The sequence below is a fragment of the Pseudonaja textilis genome, unplaced genomic scaffold (assembly GCF_049901715.1).
Source record: "Pseudonaja textilis isolate UNSWEBS1 unplaced genomic scaffold, rPseTex1.2 PTEXCTG38, whole genome shotgun sequence".
NCBI classification, from domain to species: Eukaryota; Metazoa; Chordata; class Lepidosauria; order Squamata; family Elapidae; genus Pseudonaja; species Pseudonaja textilis.
The window spans coordinates 21,016-40,133 of record NW_028262651.1 but is presented as its reverse complement, the minus strand read 5'-3'; the positions used below and the strand labels follow the sequence as shown (position 1 = coordinate 40,133).

Here is a 19,118-nt window from a genome sequence, read left to right as displayed (position 1 = left end):
TTGCAATTTCATCACATACTATTATTCCATTCATTGTTCAATAGGTTCCATCCTAATTCTAATAATCCAGATGTCCCCTTTAATTGTCAATTCGAGCTTGCCACCCCTTTGCCTTATTCACTCCCCCAATTTATTTATAAATCATTATAAAGTTTTACCATAGTATAGTCATTTTTTAATTATCACATTCTACATTAATAACAATCTAACTACTACATATCACACATGTATTTATGTATATGTGTGTGTGTGTGTGTGTGTGTATGAGATTCCGCATGGTATTTTTTTTCTCAATTACATTCTAAATCATCTATTTCAAAAATATTTATTCAATTTTGGAAACTGATAATAGTCTTTCCATTACAATTCTGCATTTTAACTTTATTCACTGCTTTATTAAATATAAATTAATATTCTTACAGTAAATTCCCATTTCCATATCTATTTCAATTAAATCTATGTCTGGTTTAACAATAATCCTTAAAAGAAAAATATCAGTTCCATTCTTTTCCATTTTAAAATCTATGTTCTTATATATCATGACACGTTACCTTGCAGAATCCCCCTTCCTCTTCTTCTCCTATCCATTGTCTCTCATTCTCCTGACTATATAATTTTTTTCATTGTTGTTTGCTTTCTACTTCCCATCATTTTCTGGTCCTTTCTCTTAATTCCCCTTTTTTCCTTTATAATTTCTCTCCATTTCTTATTCCAATTATTTATTTTATCCCCCCCCCTTGATTTCTCCTCTGTAATTCCCTCTTCTGCTGTTTCCTTTTCCTTTGTTTAATTTTCCAAACAATTCCCCCTTTAATTATCACATCAAACCTCACATTTTTAACTTTAATTCTTTTTTTCTTGTTTTAATGTTGTTCCACTTGTTCTTTAGGGCTGGTTTCCTCTTTATTTCACTCCTCCCCCTCGGTTTCTCTTTGTTCTTCTTTAATCTGCATTACCATTTCTAATTTTTGTAGTATAATGCTGTACATTTCCAAGCTTTCTTTCATCATTTCCTTCCTATTTTGTTGTTCCAATTTTATTTCCACACACATTTCTCCCATTTTGTACACTACTTCTTCTTTTATTTTCCTTTTATTTAATATTTATGTCCAATCCAATTGTCTAGTAGTTTATTGCAACCAGCATCCTTTATATTAAATTTCAACAGTCAGTGTCCATAAATCTTTGTTTCCAGCTTCCTTCTGTTGATTTCTTTTCCAACTTTTTCCCAAAGTCACCAAATAATCCCAGGGCAATTTCTTCATGTATCTTTTTTCCCTTGTAATATTCTAGTATTTCACTTTTCAGGGTTTTTATTGTATTATAATGGAATTCCTTTTGTTTCCTTTCAAATTCCAATTTTAAAAAGACCAAGCACTTTTCAAAGAGTCACTGAAATTTTCCCTTTGCCATTAAGTGGCGGGCTCAGTTCTGTTTCCACGTTCCACCCTTTCTTTTCCCTTTTTCCCTTTTTAAACTTTCATTAATTTCATTAATTCCAGTTATTAGCTATTCTTTCTTTTTAACACGTTCAACTTCAGCGTTTCATTATGCCTATTTAGTGCCAAAATCCAAATAGTTCCCCTGCCTCTTTTTCCGATGTAGAGGCCAGGCAAGTCCTGGGAAGAGGGAAGCCCAAGTCCCATGTTCCACTGCCACTTTTTTTCATACATGGGGCACTCAGGGGAAAGCAAAGCCCAGATCCATAGAGAGGGCTAGGAAAGAGGAAGGGATTTGAGGGAGGCCCCCATTTCTGGGAAGAGACTAACCTGGTTTATGAGTCCCTGGTTGAATGCTGGGGGGACGCAGCCCCGGGGTTTCTCCAGCCTCACTTGGGCTCCGTGTCTTTCCAGGAGAGGCTCCTGTCAGGAAGAAGCCATGCAGGGCCGGGTCTTCAGAGGGGGATCTGGGGTTACCTGGGAGGGAGAGGGAGGGAGGGAGACACAGAGAAAGAAAGAAAATAGATTGAGCAACCTGTGAATTAGCCAAGTCTTGGTGCAGGGCTTTAACTCCCCACCTCAGGGAAAAAGGTAGACCAGCATTTTCCAAACTTGGAAGGTGAAGATGAAGGGACTTTAATTCCCAGAATTCCCTGCCCAGCATGATGAAGTCCATGCATTATTGGGTGGGGAACTCTGGGAGTTGAAGTCCATTCCTCTTCAAGTTTGAAAAACACTCATGCAGACCAACCTCTCTCCATGCGTTGCCTCCATTTTGGGAAACAACAGAGACCCCTGAAGAGACCCTCAGTCATTGGCCAGCTTGCAGAATGCAGAAAACGTGGTTTCTTATGGCCATCAGAAGTGAAACAGGCCACCGTGAATTGGACTGACCCTCAATATCCCCTAAAGACCCGGATCCTGGTTTGGGAGCCATCCCAGCTGGTTCTGAGGCTGCCCTGGAGCCAAGCCTGGGACGCCCTGTGAATCCAGCCCCTTCCTGGCCCTTCAGGCTCAGGCAGAGTCGCCCAAGCTCCCCGGATCCTGAGTGAGGCTCTCCGGCCACAAACCTCCTCCTCCTCCTCCTCCTCCTCCTCCTCCTCCTCCTCCTCCTCCATGGCCGCTGCTCTCTGGCTGGGACCCCTGAGCCCCCTGGCTCCTCCCTGGAGGAGGGAAGAGCCTCCGCTGGGCCTCCCTTTGGGGCCTCTGCTCAGGGCACGGCTGGGGCTGAGGACGATGGGGGCTGGAGTCCAGGCCTTTGGGAGGCCCGCATGGGAACCCACTCGATCCGGGCAGGACAGAGATCCACCCAGAGGACCTGGGAAAAACCCCTGGGAAGCAGCCCCTCCCTCCTTCCTTCCTCCTAATGCCTGGCAGGAGGGAGAGAGGGAGGAAGCCGACCCAGAGAGGGTCACAGCCACGTTCTCCCTTTTTTCTCGGTCTTGGAATTCGCCCCCAGCCTTTCTGCCCTGGGGAGCAGCAGCCCCAGTATCCTCAGTCCTGGCCTCACTGGGAATACTGGAAACCAGCATCCAGAACCATTTCTGTGGCTCCAAGCATCAAAGTCACCAGTTGATCCTCTGAACACCCAAATCTCTATCCAGGTTTGTCCAGACATTGGGGGGGGATCACTGACCCCCCCTCCACCCCTAAAGCTGCCTCTCTGTCCCATTCCCATTGTCCCAACTTTTTTCCCTGAATGCCAAACTCTGATCCGGTTCACACATTCAGCCAACCCCCGTTCGCTCAGCCGTAGTTTACTCCAAGTGTTGCAGCTGCTGAAAACCCCCAAGGAGCCAGAAACGGATCCTAGGAAAAGCTCCCCATCCTGTGTGCAGACAGGCTGAGTTGACCCTCCCCACTAGGTGAGTCCACACAACGCCCTTAACCCAGGTTGATGGAAGAGAACTGCAATGTCGGCAAAAGGTGCCAGGCCAAAACACATAAACCAGATGGTGGCATAGCGTGACGACCTGCTTCCCGCATGAACACAGGACGGGGGAAGGTTCCCACCTGCCAGAATGCATGAAATGGAGTCAGCCTATTTCAAAATCTCCATCCATATTTTCAGGGGCTCCAAGGACGAGACCCCTGCCCCTTAGAGGCTCCTTTGTGGGAAGGGAAGGGAGAAGGAAGCCGCTTTGAGACTGGTTCCCTCTAAAGCCCACCTCCTCTGCACCCTCAGGAAAGACTCAGGACCGGCTGTGGGCAAAGCCCAATTGAGATGCACCCAGCTTGCTAAAACTGCTGCAGAAAAGCCTGGAAACACCTGGATGCCCCCAGCAGCAGCTGGGAACTTGGCCCACTCAAGGCAGCCCAGGAAAGAGGGCTCCTTCCTTCCCAAAGCAGGTGAAAGAGGACTCAAACTCCCATGAGGCTCAAAGGAGTTGGGCTCACTCAGCTCAATGGATCTGAGCCCCTGAAGCCACCTGGAGGGACCTTCACCCAACCCCCTTGCCGGGACTCTGCCTGGGGTCCTGCAACGGGGACTGAGGGGCCCCACCAGTGCTGGGCTTGGCTGGAGGGCCAGGTCCAATCCTGAGCCCCCCAAAGGCACCGGAAGCCCCGTGAATCTCCCAAGAGACTCTCCTCCGGCCTCGGCCCTTCCTTCTGGCCTGGACCAAGCTGGGTCGGCTCCACACAACCCCTGACCCCTGCGGGAACAGCAGCCCCCACCTGCCAGGTGCAAAGCTGGCACACCAGACTCGGATCCTGGCAAGAGATGCAACCTGGGGACCCTCACCCCCTTCACTCTCCACCTGCCCTGGGCCCCCATGGGGAAGATCCCCCCACCTGCCCTGCAAGGCCCGAGGGAGCCCTCTCCACAGGGCGCCCCACTTCCCAAGGCAGGAGGAGGAAGAAGCCCCTGGCTGTCCCCGGGGGAAATTGGCAGCAGGGGCCCAGGCTGACCTCCCCTCCCCCCTGGACCCCACCAGCCCCACCTGGCCTGCAGGTGCCCAAGGCTCACCTTGGAGCTCTACCTGTCCCTACCTGTGATGTCAGAGCCCCTCTCCCTCCCAGCCAATCCCAAGGAGGGCCCCTCCCTCAGAGGCGGGCTTTCTGACAGCACCTCAGCTGCCCAGACCAGATTGGGGGGGCTCCCCCTGCCTCCCTCTCCCCCAGCCCCCCTCCCTCCCTGCCCTCACTAGGGAGGGGGCGGACCCCCTGCAGACCCCCCCCCGGCTCTGCAGGACCCCTCCATGCCCCCTCCTCACAGCAAAGCCCCCTGCCAAACCCTCTCCAAATCCAGCCTCTTGGAGGCCGCTTGACCGGCAAGGAGGAAGCCAGGCCCAGGGAGGCCCCTCAGTCTCGGCCAGATGGACAGGAAGGTGGTCTGGAAGCCCCCAGGGGAGGCCGGCCCAGAGATCTTGGCCAGGCTGCTCAGAAGCGGTTGCCATTGCCTCTTTCCCAGGGCTCCGAGAGAGCGGCTGGCCCAGAGCCTCCTAGCTGGCTTGGTGCCCCAGGCAGGACTGGAACTCAGCACCCCCTCCCCGGATTGAAGCCCCATTCACCCAACTGATTCCACTAGCATCCACACGACCCTCCGAACCCGGTCTCTTCCCCAGGGGCCACATTCACACATGCACCTCTTAACCATGGTTTGTTTCCTGAGGTTGAACCTGTTGGCCAAGAAGTCAGTGGATGATGGAGACTCGGAAGGAGATGAATTCCTGGAAGAGAAGCTGAACAAGTGGAGATACACAGGCAGGCCTCGACTTACAACCATTCATTTAGTGACCGATTCAAGTTACAACTGCATTGAGAAATAGGACCATTTTTCACAGTTAATGACCTTTGCAGCATCAAATGCAGAGATCAGAATTCAGGTGCTTGGCCACAATTTCACGTTTACGACCATTATGGCTGTGTCCCAAGTCACGTAGTCCCATTTTGCGACCTTCTGACAAGCAAAGTCAGATTCGCTTAACAACCGGGTTCTTAATTTATTAACCGCAATGATTCACTTAATGACTGTGGCAGGAAAGGTCATAAAAAGGGGCAAAACTCACTTGATGGATGTCTCACTTAACAACAGAAATGTTGGGCTCAGTTGTGGTCGTAGGTCGAGGACTCCCTGTGTTGGGTACCCTTTTCTTCTGGCGAGGACCCCGTTCACACAACACGCTTGACCAGGCCGGGGTCCTCGCAGCCCCCCAGAGAGAAGCCAGAGGTCCACATGGAGCCTCCTCAGGGCCTGTGAGAAACCCTGGATGATCACAGCCCCCCCTCCTCCCCTCCTCTGGGGTCTCCCTGGGACAAACCCAGAAGTTGGGGTGGGCTCATTCCTGACCCAGGAGGGGCTTCCTCCCCTCTGGGCCTCACCCGGCTTCGGTCAGACACAGCTGGGAACCTCCTGGAGGAGAAGAGAGTCTCATCGCACATCAACCTGGCCCTGAAAAGCCACAGCTTGAACCCAGAGCCACCCAGGATCTGGTCTGCCGGCCCTGAGAGCAGAATTTGAGGGAGGTTCAGGGGGAGAACTTCCAAGCGGTGGACCTGGGATACGGGCCTTCCTCTGCTCCTCCCTGACAGGATGGACCTGCCTGTCCCTTCAGTTCCCCCCCTCACTCAGCCCCCCGTTTCCCCTTCTGGGCCAAGAAGCCCATATTAATGTCCCCCCCAGTGAAGAAACATCCTCCCTGAACAACGGATGCAACTAAACCAGGAACAAAGGAGTTCCAACACACCTTCAAACCCCTTGGAGGTTTTCTGGTATAGAAAGTCTCGGCCCCAGAAATTGGGAAGGTCAGAGGGGTCCCTCCCCCCCAATAGAAGATCCCCACAACAGAGGAAGAGCCACCAGATCTCCAGAAATCATCCCTGTGATAAGATGGGTGGCCAGTAAATTGGATGGATGGATGGATGGATGGATGGATGGATGGATGGATGGATGGATGGATGGACAGACAGACAGATTTGGATTGATAGATCTCAGCTGCAGACTTTACAGTCCATTCTTTATTTAAAAAACTAAGAAACATCACAATGTAAAGAATCTTGGTGTATTATAGGAAGATTGTAAGATAAGACAGGAATGACGAGAAAATAAAAATAAAAATTTCCATCCATTCTATAACTTTCTCCCTATTTACCCAATGATCTAGTCCACAAGTTGTCACTTTCCTGCTTCTTAATGAGCTCTTATCCCCAAATTAATATTGCTAGAAAAGATGGGAAATGAAATTTCACTTCAGGCACAAGCAATTTTAAAATCGGCTGCAATTAAGATCAATATATGGGATTATGACATAGAACAAAATTCCAAATACTCTTAACCTTGGGCAGAGATCAAGGGTGCCGATTGTCATTAGAAGACAGGCAACACTAGAGTTCAATGGCATTAACTTAGAAGTAGCACCAAGCTCCATAGCTCTGAGTGACCTTCCCCAGCAATCTCTGGAGACAAGAGGCCATGTTGAAGGACAGCAGAAGTCAATTCCCTGGGTGCTGAATTCTCTTCCCCAGCATCACTTTCTGGACTTGCCCTGACTGGGAGGAAGGACCACAACCACAACAGAACAATGATCCCAGGGGTGTATCTGTAATTTTTACTAACATGTTTTATTCCAGCCTCTCCTCTGCAGATGGAGCCCGGAAAAAGTTCAGGATCCCAAGAGGAGAAGTTGCTTCTTGCTGTAATTATGACTATCTGGGCCTTTGAGACCTGTGATGCTATATCTCCAGTTTTTGACTTTGATGCAGGCATTAGACTGAAGCCACATGCAAAGGATCTTGTATCAGAAAAGGATAAATTCCTTGGGCGAAGCTCTCTGGGACCAAGTTTTGGGACAGGTGCAGGCTCTGCTCTTGATTGCACCTTTCTCTCCTTTGCAGATGAAACTGAGTGATTCTCTGTTTAGATCAGGAAAGCCACTGGCACTTCTCAGAGTCTTTGCATTTCTCCAACTGTTCCTGTTGTTTGTGTTAGAAACAGGAAGTGGATTGATTCATGCCACGAATGATGGACCTCCTGCTTCTGCTGCTGCTGGTGTCCCCATCAGTCTGTGGGAAGCCGAGAAGGAAATGCCCATTGAGTTTGGAGCACCAGGATGGCTACAATCCATGGAGCTTTTACAGGCCTGGAGACCATCTCATTGGTGTGGTCACAACTGAATCATATGTGTCACCTATAATGTGGCCTTTCAACAGCCCTCCTTCCATACCTTCTCCTTCGTAAGTCATGCAGGGTGATGGAGTTGCACTCCCTCCATGTGCAATTCTAACACTCTCCTTTTCTTCTTAAGTCATGTATTTTTGTACCGTAGGACCTATCTAATTTCCTAAATGATTTCATTTCCATGGCTTCCCTCTTTTGCCTTACTTTGTGGAAGAGAGTAAAATCCAAAGATGAGGTAGAAAAAAACCTGAAGGAAATCCAGATGATTTTCCTTTCTCAGTTCCATCTGGAGTTCATCACTTGAATCACTTAAACCTTTGTTTAAGTAGTGATTGAAACAATTACAGTTGCCTCTTTCAGCCCATTTCCATGGTTGCATAATTGAACATTGGATTTGGATCAGTGTTGGCCTAAGGTTTAGCAGGTTTGTGAAGGATTATATATTTTAAAAGTATTTGTTGTTCCTGTTGACTATAACATGAACATTATTTTTACAATAGGGAGATTTCTGGTTTTGAAACTGTCCTAGAATTAATTTTTACTATTCAAATAGTCCACAAGAATTCCCAGCTCCTGCACAATCTCACCCTTGGCTACAACATCCATGACAACTATATGAGTCCTTTCCGCACTTCAGATGCCTTGCTGGACATGCTCTCCACTGGAGAAGCCAATGTCCCCAACTACGGCTGTGGGAGGAAGGAGAACCTCCTGGCTCTGATTGATGCAGCTAGAAGGGACATCTCCATCCAGATGTCAACATTAGGAGGCACCTACAAAGTCCCACAGGTTTGTGTGTGTTTTTCTCTATCTAAGGTGAGTGGGGTGGTGGGGATGAACAACAGATCCAATATCTTCATAGAATTCAAGAGCTGTTTTTCAGAATATTAGGGAACATATAAACTATGTTTTAGTCGATTATGTTCATCTTCAAATTCACCACTAAAGGCCTGAAGAGCCATAAGGTCCCTATAGAGGATTTTCTACTGAATATTTAACTATTGAAAAACTATCCAGGTTTTGAGGTCCTCCATTAGCATATTCATTTTCACATAATATCTGCCTTATCCAATTGGAATCAAGTTGGCAATAGTCCTGCCTATCTATAAAAAAAATATTGAGATCACAGGATCTGAAGAGTATCTTTGGATTGGATAAAAGGACTTCAGCTCCTGCCCTCAGAGGTACAGTAAGTTATGAATTTACAAAATTTCTACTTTGTATAAATTCAGGGTATATAATTATTGGTTAAAATTAAAGCGATGAAACAGGCAGAGTCCCAAAACAGGTAAACTTTCAATTAAAGATTTATTGAATTGTACAACTGACAATTTGTCTCTTAGTCTCTTGTACATCTGGAAAAGAAGCTGAAAAATTGCCCCACAAAGAATTTGGGATATAGAAGCTGAGAAAGACGTTTCAGTACTCAAAAATAGCATATAATACTGCCCTATATCTTAGATCCAAATGTTTTATTGGACATCTGCTAATTTGAATCTAATTGTTGGAATTGTGGGGGTGATTCAGAAATTTACATTGCATTTTTAATTGTTTTTTTATTTAATATGATTTTGTGTTCCATTTTTATATACAATCTTGTTAATAGTCTGTCTTAAATATTTTAAACAATGACAGTGAATATGCAAAAGAAATAAAATATTTCATTTTACATATAATTACTGCGACAAGGATAGCATGTTGGAAAGGTGATCGGATGCCAGTAGAAAACTTGATAATCCAAAAAGTCTACGATTGCGCTGAAATGGATAAATTTATCCTAAGATTAAAAGAAAAGGAAGACTCAATATATTGTACAGTCTGAGAAAAATGGTTAAATTGGATAAATAATAGAAACCAGCAAGTAATAAGGAAGGAAGAATATAAAGAGGTTATAGTAGGAGTATTGACCAGATATATGAAATAAGTACTAAAATATTGTTTGATAGTAAAGCACCGTCTAACTAATTTGTAATGTATACTTTTTTCTTTTTGTTTCGTTTTTAATGAAATGCTTTGTATTTTGTATATATCTTTTTAATGTTTATAAACTTTTTCTATTACATTTTTTTTTTTAAAAAAACATGATTAAGAAACAAACTATTCTAATATGTTCATCAGAACAAAATTGGGTTTGTCAATAACTAATATTTTGGAGTTGATCTGACCATACTATAACATAGCGTTCTTCATTACTTTTTCAGATCACTGCTTCAATTCCTTCAAAGGCTCTGAGTGATAAAAGGAGATTCCCCTTTTTCCACCCCTTGCTCCCCAAAGAAGGATTCCACTACCCAGCAATCGTCCAGTTGCTCCTCCATTTCAGATGGACCCTGATTGGCCTCTTTGCTTCAGACACAGAGAAGGGAGAGAATTTCATGAGGACTTTCCCTCCGATGCTTGTCAGGAATGGAATTTGTGTGGTTATATCAAAACAATTTTCAGCAACTGAAGAAACAGCACCCCTCAGGGAGGCCCTCTCTAAGTGGAGACAAGTCAACGTCTTTGTTCACTTCATGGAATTTATTTCCATCTGGAACAGAATTCTTCCTTTCCATGAAACACTTATGCATTTGCCAGGACCCATTGAAGGGAAAGTCTGGATCACCACAAATCTTGCAGCGTATATGATAAAGAAGGACATACGTCTCAAATACATCCATAGTATTTGGAACTTTGGTTATCTGCAAAAACAAATGCCATTGGATGCTGCCTTTGAACCTCATTTCTTTGTGGAAGATCCGTTTCAAGGTCATTATTTCTGCTGTTCCCTTTCCAAGCACGTCTTTTCTGTCAAAGGCCGGAGAAGATGCACCCAGAAAGCCCCACTGGAGACCCAGGATGAAAGGAACAGGAAACGGATCATAACTCACTATCAGTGGTACAGTATCATTCAGACTCTGTCCCAGGCTATGAATGCCGCCTATTCCTCCAGATCGAGGAGAGGAAGGAAGGAGGGAGAAAAGAGGTTGGGGGCTCCAAGGCTGCAGCCATGGCAGGTATGGGGTCCCAATAGGGATCCATTAATCTGAGTCCTTTTGGGATATTTTATTAGGAGAGGCATCACAAAGTGAATCCCTGAGTCCTGATAGGAGATGCAACATAGCAGGCCATGAGCTGCAGTTCGAGTCACCCCTTGTCCACAGGGCCCCAGTCTCAGTTTATGAGCTATTTCTTTGTATCGGCCCCCTGAAACTGCTCTGGGAACTCCATTGCAGCTCTCAAAAGTTAATGCCCTTTAGAAAATGTTGGACTAAAATCCACATGTGGTTGGAAAAAATGACAAAGAAGCACATAGACTTGAAACCGGAGTTTTTTTTATTGGGAATCTTACCAGATGTTTATAGTAAAGAATTGAAATATTTGATTGTAAATGTATTGACTGCGGCTAGGATTGTATTTGCAAAAAATTGGAAAAATGAGAAAATTCCATTGCAGGAAGAAGTTATAAAGAAAATATTGGAATGTGCTGAGATGAGTAGATTGACTTTTGAAATTAGAGAGCAAGAAGATAAACAATTTTATATAATTTGGGATCTTTTCTATCAATGGCTGAATGATGAAATACAAAAATAGAATATTTGAAATGTTAGATAATAAGGAATAATATTGAGTTCATTTTTCTTTTCTCTTTTTTGGTATTGGATATTATATTTATATAATGGCTTTCTTTTTCTTTTTTTTCTTCTCTTATTTAGGATAGAACTGGCACGACTATATGATTTGTTTTAGAATAAATTACTTAAAATACAGTTATCTCACAAAGGCATGATCGAATAAAAGTATAGTCAAACTTCTTTTTTTTTAATAATGATATGATGATTTATAAGTTTGTATTGACAATAAGAGTTATTATATAAGGTAATTGTAATTGTGACTATGAAGTGAACGCACAAAACTGATGAACCAACCGACTCACTGTTTGTATATAAATATGGGGGAGCTGATGTTTTTATGTTTTGTCTGTTTGTTTGTATGTTAAAAAACAATAAAAACTTTTATAAAAAAAAAAGTTAATGCCCTTTGGACTTTTGGGGTGGTTATTCGATATAAATATCTTGTTGCTCTAAAGGGGGGAGTTTGGCTGCTCAAATAAACATTCTTGGCAAGAGCAGCCCCATCTTGTTGGATTTCCAGATCTTTGATCCCTTGTTTGAGTTCACTAAGTGCACTAACTCATCCCCCATCATTAAAAGCCCTTCCCTGGAGAAGCCCAGATACAGGAGGTTTTGTAAGATGGCCCCAAACTTGTAAGATGGTCCTGATTCAAAACTGTCTTCTGTAAGGATAGAACTGAAACCTGTAAGGGGAAAGGGGATTTTTAAACAAGGTACAAAAATGTAAATCTATGCATCTGTTTTTATTTTGGCTAGTTCAACCTCCCTCCTTAGTGCTACATTTGGGATGCAGGGCACTACCTGAAGTATTTCTCTTGGAATTTGGATTGCACTCTTTACAGAGGAGTAAACAAGGAGTAAGGTCCTGGGATAAGCACCAAGGAGTAGTTGTGTTCATTTTCCCCACAACAACCCTGTGAGGTGAGTTGGGCTTTGAGAGAATGACTGGCCCCAAATCACCCCAGACGGCTTTTATGATCAAGGGGGGACTTGAACTCACAAGCCTCTTGCTTTCTACTTCGGGGGCTTAACCAGTAGACCAAACTGGCTCCTTTACATGCTTCTCAAGCTTGGCACAATCCTTCATCCAGTGCATCTAATGTTCTTATATGAGATACTATAATTTATCAAATCCTAAAACCCAGATATTTTTCTATTGCTTTTTAGTCAAATAGTTGTTTCTGGAGGGAAATCAGAAATATTTTTCTGGAAATTTGGAAATGTTTAAATAAGATCAAAGTACATTTGCCTGAGAATTGTTATAAATCTTGTATGATAGTGATTTATCAACCCTATCATATTAATAACAACATAGAAAAATTGATGAATTATGACAAAATGTTATATCTTCCCACTTTTATGACAAAGATTAAAAAAACTAAAGATTATTTGAGTACCATTTTTAAATCAGTTTTTATCCACTTTCCCACAATCACATTTAGAAAGGGCCGTGATAAGACGGAATGACTTTTGGGGGGTGGAAGAGAGATTCTTCCTGGGGAAGAACCAGATAAGAGGAGGACACCTACAGCTGCATAGAAAAAGGGTTGATGGGAGATTTGTACTTTCTGTCTCCCCAAATCCTGTCAGTGCAGCATTACAGCGAAGTGGGCCTAGCTCAGGTTTCCTGTCTGGGCTTCCTGGGAGAGGATGACCCTGACAATTTTCTTCTTGACAAATTGATGTTTCTGATAACCAACCTGTTGCTTTCAGGGAGCTCATAAATCTCCTTTTTTCTGTTGTTCAACTATATTTTGTCAAAATCTATATTGTCAAAATATGAGCAACAAATTTTTGTGAACTTTTTCATTCACTTGTAAGATAGAGGTAACATCTATTTTCCTAATGAAGCATGTCTGTAAATTAGACAACCAAAGAAGAAAGATTAAATATTGAAAAAGTGTCTGGGATAAGAAACAAAGTTTTCTGCTTTTAAAATTGCTGCATGTTCCCATTCTAGTTCCATCCTTTCCTGGAGAAGAATGAGTTTGTCAATATTTCGGACCTTCAACTCTACATGGACGTAAATGGAGAGGCAGCAGCAGATCTGTTCATTTGGGGCTTCTTGGTTCTTCCCAGGGATGATCTCAGGGAAGAGGTTCTGGCATATTTTAAAAGACAGAGACTTTCTATCAACCAAGAGGTTCTTTCACGACTAAAGTTGTTCAACAAGGTAGGAGAAAGTTTTGCTGTCTTTCCTCTGTTTTCCAAAGCCTGAGGTCCCATTTCAAGAGGGCTGATGCTATTCCCCGAAGGTGATTGACCTTCACCGAGAATTGAATCTGGGCAGGAGAAACCGGATTTTTTCCCTTAGGCTCCTTAGGAGGCTTCGATATTGTTCCATTTTGTGGACCACGTACACATAACACTGGTTCTATAGAACTGGACAGAACCAGTAGAATCCCACCCCTGGTTCCATTTCTCAAGACTTTTCTATTTAATAAAGTCCTTTTTCTTTTGGAAATGTGAGATGCCAAAAGCAAAAGAGAGGAACTAATGGAATAATCTTCCAGAAGTTATATCTCCAACCATTTGGAAATAGTGAGAGATTTTGTATTTACTTAAGTGAAGACCAGAGTCTAATATCTAATATCTTGTCTAATATCCATTTTTACCTCCATTTTCCATGGATGGAGAGTCCTAACACATTTCCTTTGGAAATCCTGTTTTTTTTTCTGCTCAGTCCTTTCCTCAATCTGAATGTGTGGAAAGTTGTCATCCTGGATTTGTCAAGAGGGCTCGAGAAGAAGAGCCAGTTTGCTGTTACGACTGTGTTCCTTGTCCAGAGGGGACCTTCTCCACTCAGAAAGGTGGGTGACACCAGAGGAAAATGGGAGGCCTGGTGGAACTGGATCCATCGAGAGAATTGTCATGAAAGTGTGAATTAAAAAAGACTTTGAAGCGTATTTGATTTCCGGTTTATTTCCAAAATGCGCCATTTTTTCTCTAAACAGAAGAACAAAACGACTGTGAAGGAAGGGCTGGATAGAGAGAGGTGGCAGTGGAAGATTGGGCAAGCTTTACTACTGCCAGAGAAAATATTTCTTCTTTTTACCTTGGATGTGTCCTTCCTTCCACATTTACTTCTCTAGGAACACCTGAGTTCCTTGAAACATGAGGAATTGTTTTAGGTCTACTCCTGAAAGGAGGATTGCAATACAGTCTACATGGGTTCCCTTTGAGGAACACTGAAAAGGTATTGCTGATATATGAGATACACAATGTGGTGGCAGGGATAGGTATGCCTGTATGTGTCTGCACCCGTATCACCACTGCTCCAATGGTCATTCCAAATTATTTGCAACAGTCATTTGATCCGCCAGCATCCTCTGAGGCAAGTATGACAAGAATTGCCACCTGACAGATAAGTTTCTCTAGAAAGATTAATTGATTCATTATTTACCTTTAGTAATGGAGGTTCCTATCAATATTCTGAACATTACAAAGGAAATCTTTCAAGTCCTAAGCCTTCACTCAATTTCATAGCCTGTCAAAAATATACCATAGCTATATTTTTTAACAAGTGATACACTTATTTTCTGTCTCTGGAGATATAAAGAAATCCATCCCAGAAAATGCTCTCAATAATCACTTGTTGCCAAAGAACGTACAATATATCTTGAAATGCAAAGGACAAAGAAATATGTGGTTGGTTTCCCCCCCCCCCTCAGATACAGAAAAATGCACCAAGTGTCCAGATGATAAATACCCAAATAAAGAAAGAGTCCAATGTATCCCCAAAGTGATAACCTTCCTGTCTTATGAAGAACTTCTCGGCACCATCCTGGTCTCTTTTGCCCTATTCTTGTTCCTAACCACAAGCCTTGTTTTAATCATCTTCATCAAATACCGAGAAACTCCCCTTGTCAAAGCCAACAACCGGGACCTCTCCTACATCCTCCTGGTCTCCCTCCTGCTTTCCTTCTTGTCTTCTTCTCTCTTCATTGGTCAACCAAAGAAAGCCACCTGCCTTCTCCGACAAACGGTTTTCAGCATCATCTTCTCGGTTGCTGTTTCTTCTCTCTTGGCCAAAACCATCACGGTGGTGCTGGCTTTCCTGGCCACAAAACCAGGAAACCGAGCGAAGAGATGGTTGGGGAAGCATTTGGCGAACTCCATCATCCTGTCTTCTTCTGGTGTCCAAGTTATCATCTGCTCCATCTGGCTGGGAGCTTCTCCCCCATTCCCTGACTCTGACCTCTTCTCCCAGCCTGGAGAGATCATCCTGCAATGCAACGAAGGGGCTGTTGTCATGTTCTACGTCACCCTCAGCTACATGGGCTTCCTGGCTGCTATCTGCTTCACAGTGGCTTTCCTAGCCAGGAATCTGCCTGGGGCCTTCAACGAAGCCAAACTGATCACCTTCAGCATGCTGGTCTTCTGCAGTGTCTGGGTGACTTTTGTGCCCACCTACCTGAGCATCAAAGGGAAACACATGGTGGCTGTGCAGGTCTTCTCCATCCTGGCCTCCAGTGCTGGGCTGCTGGGCTGCATCTTCATCCCCAAGTGCTACATTATCCTTCTGAGGCCAGAGCTGAACACAAAGGAGCATCTCACAGCCAGAACAAATGTAAAAACATGAGATATAGCATCGTTATGATAGTGGAAGAATTGTTAATGTTTCTTTTATTTGATTTCCATTTAGATAGTATGCAGGAGTCAAAGAAAATGATATCTGTATGTTACAAAATGGGGAATTGTTGAATGACTGGAATTCTTGTAGTTCCCTCCCCTTTCAACAAATATTGCTAAAGAGACCTCTGTAAAATTGAGAGGAATTCAGCTGTTCAGCAACAGCTACTGAACATGATACCTTATAAAAAAGGATTGATGCACTTGTTCCCACTGACAGCAGCTAAACATGTGGGTGGATGGTGACAAAATGTATAGGAAAAGCATACAGAATGAAGCTGTGGGAACCAAGCACCAGCCTAGTTGCCTGATCCTCTCCCTAAAAATGCCGGAATGATGTGAAATGCTGTGTTTGACTGGCTCCCAACTGAGGAGGGAAATTTTCATCCCTCTTATATGAGTCTTTCTTGATTTCCTGATAAAACCTCCTTTGCAGAAAGAATTCAGCAGAACAGCTGTCTGGGACTTCAGTTTGGGATTTTATGTACTTCACAGCAAAAATAAATAAATAAAAAAGTTAAGTTTGTATATTTCCATTGTATATTTTTTTTCCTTTCAACAACCAGAGAAATAAAATAGCCGTTTTCAAGCCCTTTAATTTTCCACTCTACAATTTGTACATGAAGCATTTCTCTGCTCCTCCTCCAAGCCTGTCTCATCTGTGAAGGGCTGGAGAAGATGTCCAGAGAAAGGGGACCTTGGGACTCTTCCCAGGAGGAGGTTGCAGGGATCCTGTCTCAAGTCAGCCGCATCATTGACCAGGTCACAAACCTCCAATGCTGCATAATGTTCATCCAGGTCCAAGAAGGGGCTGAATAAGTGGGGGGGGGGACGACATCTAGGTTTCTAGGAAGAGGCACCCATGGAAGCTGCTCTGCTCTCCAACCACAGAGATTGCTGATCAATTGGGAATCAATTTTTATGTCTCATAATGGCTCCTAACTTTGAATAGGATCCCTTTGTAAATTCCATTTTAAGGAGATAAGAAAAGTTCTTTTGGATCAGAAGAACGTCAGTCTAAGATTCACACAAATCCCTCTGGTTCTCGCAGAAGCAGTAGAAGAAGGCAGAGACTTGTGTCTTTGTGCCACATGGAAGAGGGGTTTACCCAGAGGTGGAATTCAGTAGGTTTTGAACAGTTGTGGAGAACTGGTAGTGGAAATTTTGAGTGGTTCGGAGAACTGGCAAATACCGCCTCTGACTGGCCTCACCCCCATCTCTTCTCTGCCTCCCACTGAGTCCCAGCTGATCGGCTGGATTGGTTGCCCTGCACAGGAGAACGGAGCTGGAAAGCAGGTTAGTCGGGAGAGGAAGGAATGGGCTTTTGAAGTAACTTTCCACTGCCACGCCCATCAAGCCACGCCCACCAAGCCCCACCCACAAACCCATGCCCACAGAACCAGTAGTAAAAAAATTTGATCCCCACCACAGCGATTATCCCACAGTTTCACTTTCCTCCATCACTACCCACAATATTGGACACTCGGCCATCTCACACTCTAGGTATCTCCAATTTTAGTATCTCACATTAATCTGAGAAAATGTTTCCAAATTTACCACCCCAAATTCAATAAGAACTAAGGTGGGACTGGAATTCAAAAGTCTCCTGGTGATCCGCTCAAAGTCCCCCAGGAAGTTTTCCTGCCTGAGGGAGGATTAGAACTCAAAGCCTCCCAAATATTGGCCAATACAACCAACAAGTCCTAAATCAATTATTGTCAGGAAGCTCACTCAAATTGACCGGCAATTCATGAAAAAAAATTAGGCTATGCGTTTCCCAGAAGATGAGTAGGCTCCATAAACAATGCCATTGTTTCATTTGAGGAATGAAGGCAGAGATGGAAGGTTCTGGAAACACCATTTTACAGGGTGCACCTTCTTTAGGCCCGACTGCCCCTGTTTTTCTCTGTACAACACCTGAGCTAAGGAATCTCTGAAATATTGTCTTGGGTTTAGGTCAAGGGGCCACAGGAGAAGTCTCCCATCCTAAAACGTATTCTGGTCCCTTTCTATTTTGAGTGCACCAGGGTGGGTCTGTCCCCATTCTTGAGAATTGGACATATTTTGTGGGTGTGTTTGCTGTGTATATTGAGAACACGCAAGTTTTAGGGGAACCTTTGAAAGTGAGCTCAGTCTGCTCCTAAACTGTGAGCCCTATCTGACCATCACAACACCCGAAGGACATCGAGATATACACAAAGCCTTGTTTTTCTATGTTTCAAGCATGGACATCTATCTTATCATCGGTCCACTCATATTTTATCTTTTTGGAATGTGCAGTAAGTTTAACACATAGTAAATCTCACGCATGGTCACTTTGCCATTTTAGGCCCTTTTGCTTTTTTCCATCAGCTGCCTCTTGTCTTTCCGCCTTATTCCTTGGTTGGCTCCAAAGACCACAAAGCTAGAACTTCTTGGAGAAATCCATCACTTGTTTATACCAAGAACAATCCAAGTTCATTTGCTTAATCTTCATGGTCCAACTCTGCCCCTTTCATCCCAGTTTCATGGTGGGCAACACCCATTCAGCAAGGAGACGTAATGGTGTAGCCACTGGATGCAGATGTTTGCTTGTTATGATACAAGAGTGTTGCGTTGGTCTGGCATGAGTGAGCAAAGAGATGAGATTCCCCTGCTTCCTCCCTAAAATATTTTCGCAAAGCTCGACCTGGCACAGGCCTACCAACAACTGCCGGTCAACGCGGAAACCGCAGAGGTGCAAACCATAGTAACCCACCGTGGGGCCTTTCACTGCAAGAGACTTCAATTTGGAGTCAGCGTAGCACCAGGGGTTTTCCAGAGCCTAATGGAAAGGCTACTCCAAGGAATCAAGGAGGTAGTGCCCTAATTTGATGATGTGCTGGTGTCAGTGGCCAATCAAAAACAATTGGAAAGCCGCCTAAGGGAGATACTACAAAAATTGAAAGACTCGGGGCTGAAAGTCAAAAAAGAAAAATGTCAGCTGTGTACTGAGAAGGTCGAATTCCTAGGTACCTCCTAGACCAGCACGGAATCCACCCAACGGAAAAAAAAAATCAGGGCCATCAAGGAAGCCCCTAGACCAAGAAATAAAACAGAACTGCAGGCATTTCTTGGACTGATTAACTTCTATAATGTTTTCCTGCCCCAAAAGGTGACCGCGGCAGAACCATTGCATAGGCTGTTGGACAAAACAGCCACCTGGAACTGGGGGAGGCGAGAGGAAAACGCATTCAACCGGACAAAGGACCTGCTCACATCAGACGCTGTTCTCATCCAATACAGCGAGACCCTACCGCTAACAGTAACATGCGACGCCTCACCTTTCGGTGTCGG

At 44.2% G+C, this 19,118-nt stretch overlaps 1 protein-coding gene and 1 long non-coding RNA gene across 2 annotated transcripts; one reads left to right on the top strand and one right to left on the bottom strand.

The window, feature by feature from the left end:
- Window positions 1-1,346: 1,346 nt before the first annotated feature.
- Window positions 1,347-5,156, bottom strand: LOC148123800 (uncharacterized). Its single transcript, XR_015740523.1, has 2 exons — window positions 5,027-5,156; window positions 1,347-1,916 (listed from the first exon to the last, which is right to left on the bottom strand). It is a non-coding gene; the product is annotated as an uncharacterized LOC148123800 (long non-coding RNA).
- A 985-nt stretch (window positions 5,157-6,141) lies between these two features.
- Window positions 6,142-16,079, top strand: LOC148123799 (vomeronasal type-2 receptor 26-like). The gene is made up of 6 exons (XM_087918736.1): window positions 6,142-7,603; window positions 8,039-8,346; window positions 9,759-10,553; window positions 13,132-13,344; window positions 13,855-13,981; window positions 14,843-16,079. Exons 1-6 carry the CDS (start codon window positions 7,390-7,392, stop codon window positions 15,751-15,753), a joined length of 2,568 nt encoding a protein of 855 aa, XP_087774862.1. The 5' UTR covers window positions 6,142-7,389; the 3' UTR covers window positions 15,754-16,079.
- Window positions 16,080-19,118: the final 3,039 nt, after the last annotated feature.

What these genes read in the sequence shown, in the direction of transcription:
- LOC148123799 (XM_087918736.1), top strand. Translation starts at nt 7,390, where the DNA reads ATGCCACGAATGATGGACCTCCTGCTTCTGCTGCTGCTGGTGTCCCCA. An exon ending in GACTAAAGTTGTTCAACAAG is followed by an intron (nt 13,345 to 13,854) that starts GTAGGAGAAAGT and finishes TTTTCTGCTCAG; the next exon opens with TCCTTTCCTCAATCTGAATG. An exon ending in GACCTTCTCCACTCAGAAAG is followed by an intron (nt 13,982 to 14,842) that starts GTGGGTGACACC and finishes CCCCCCCCTCAG; the next exon opens with ATACAGAAAAATGCACCAAG.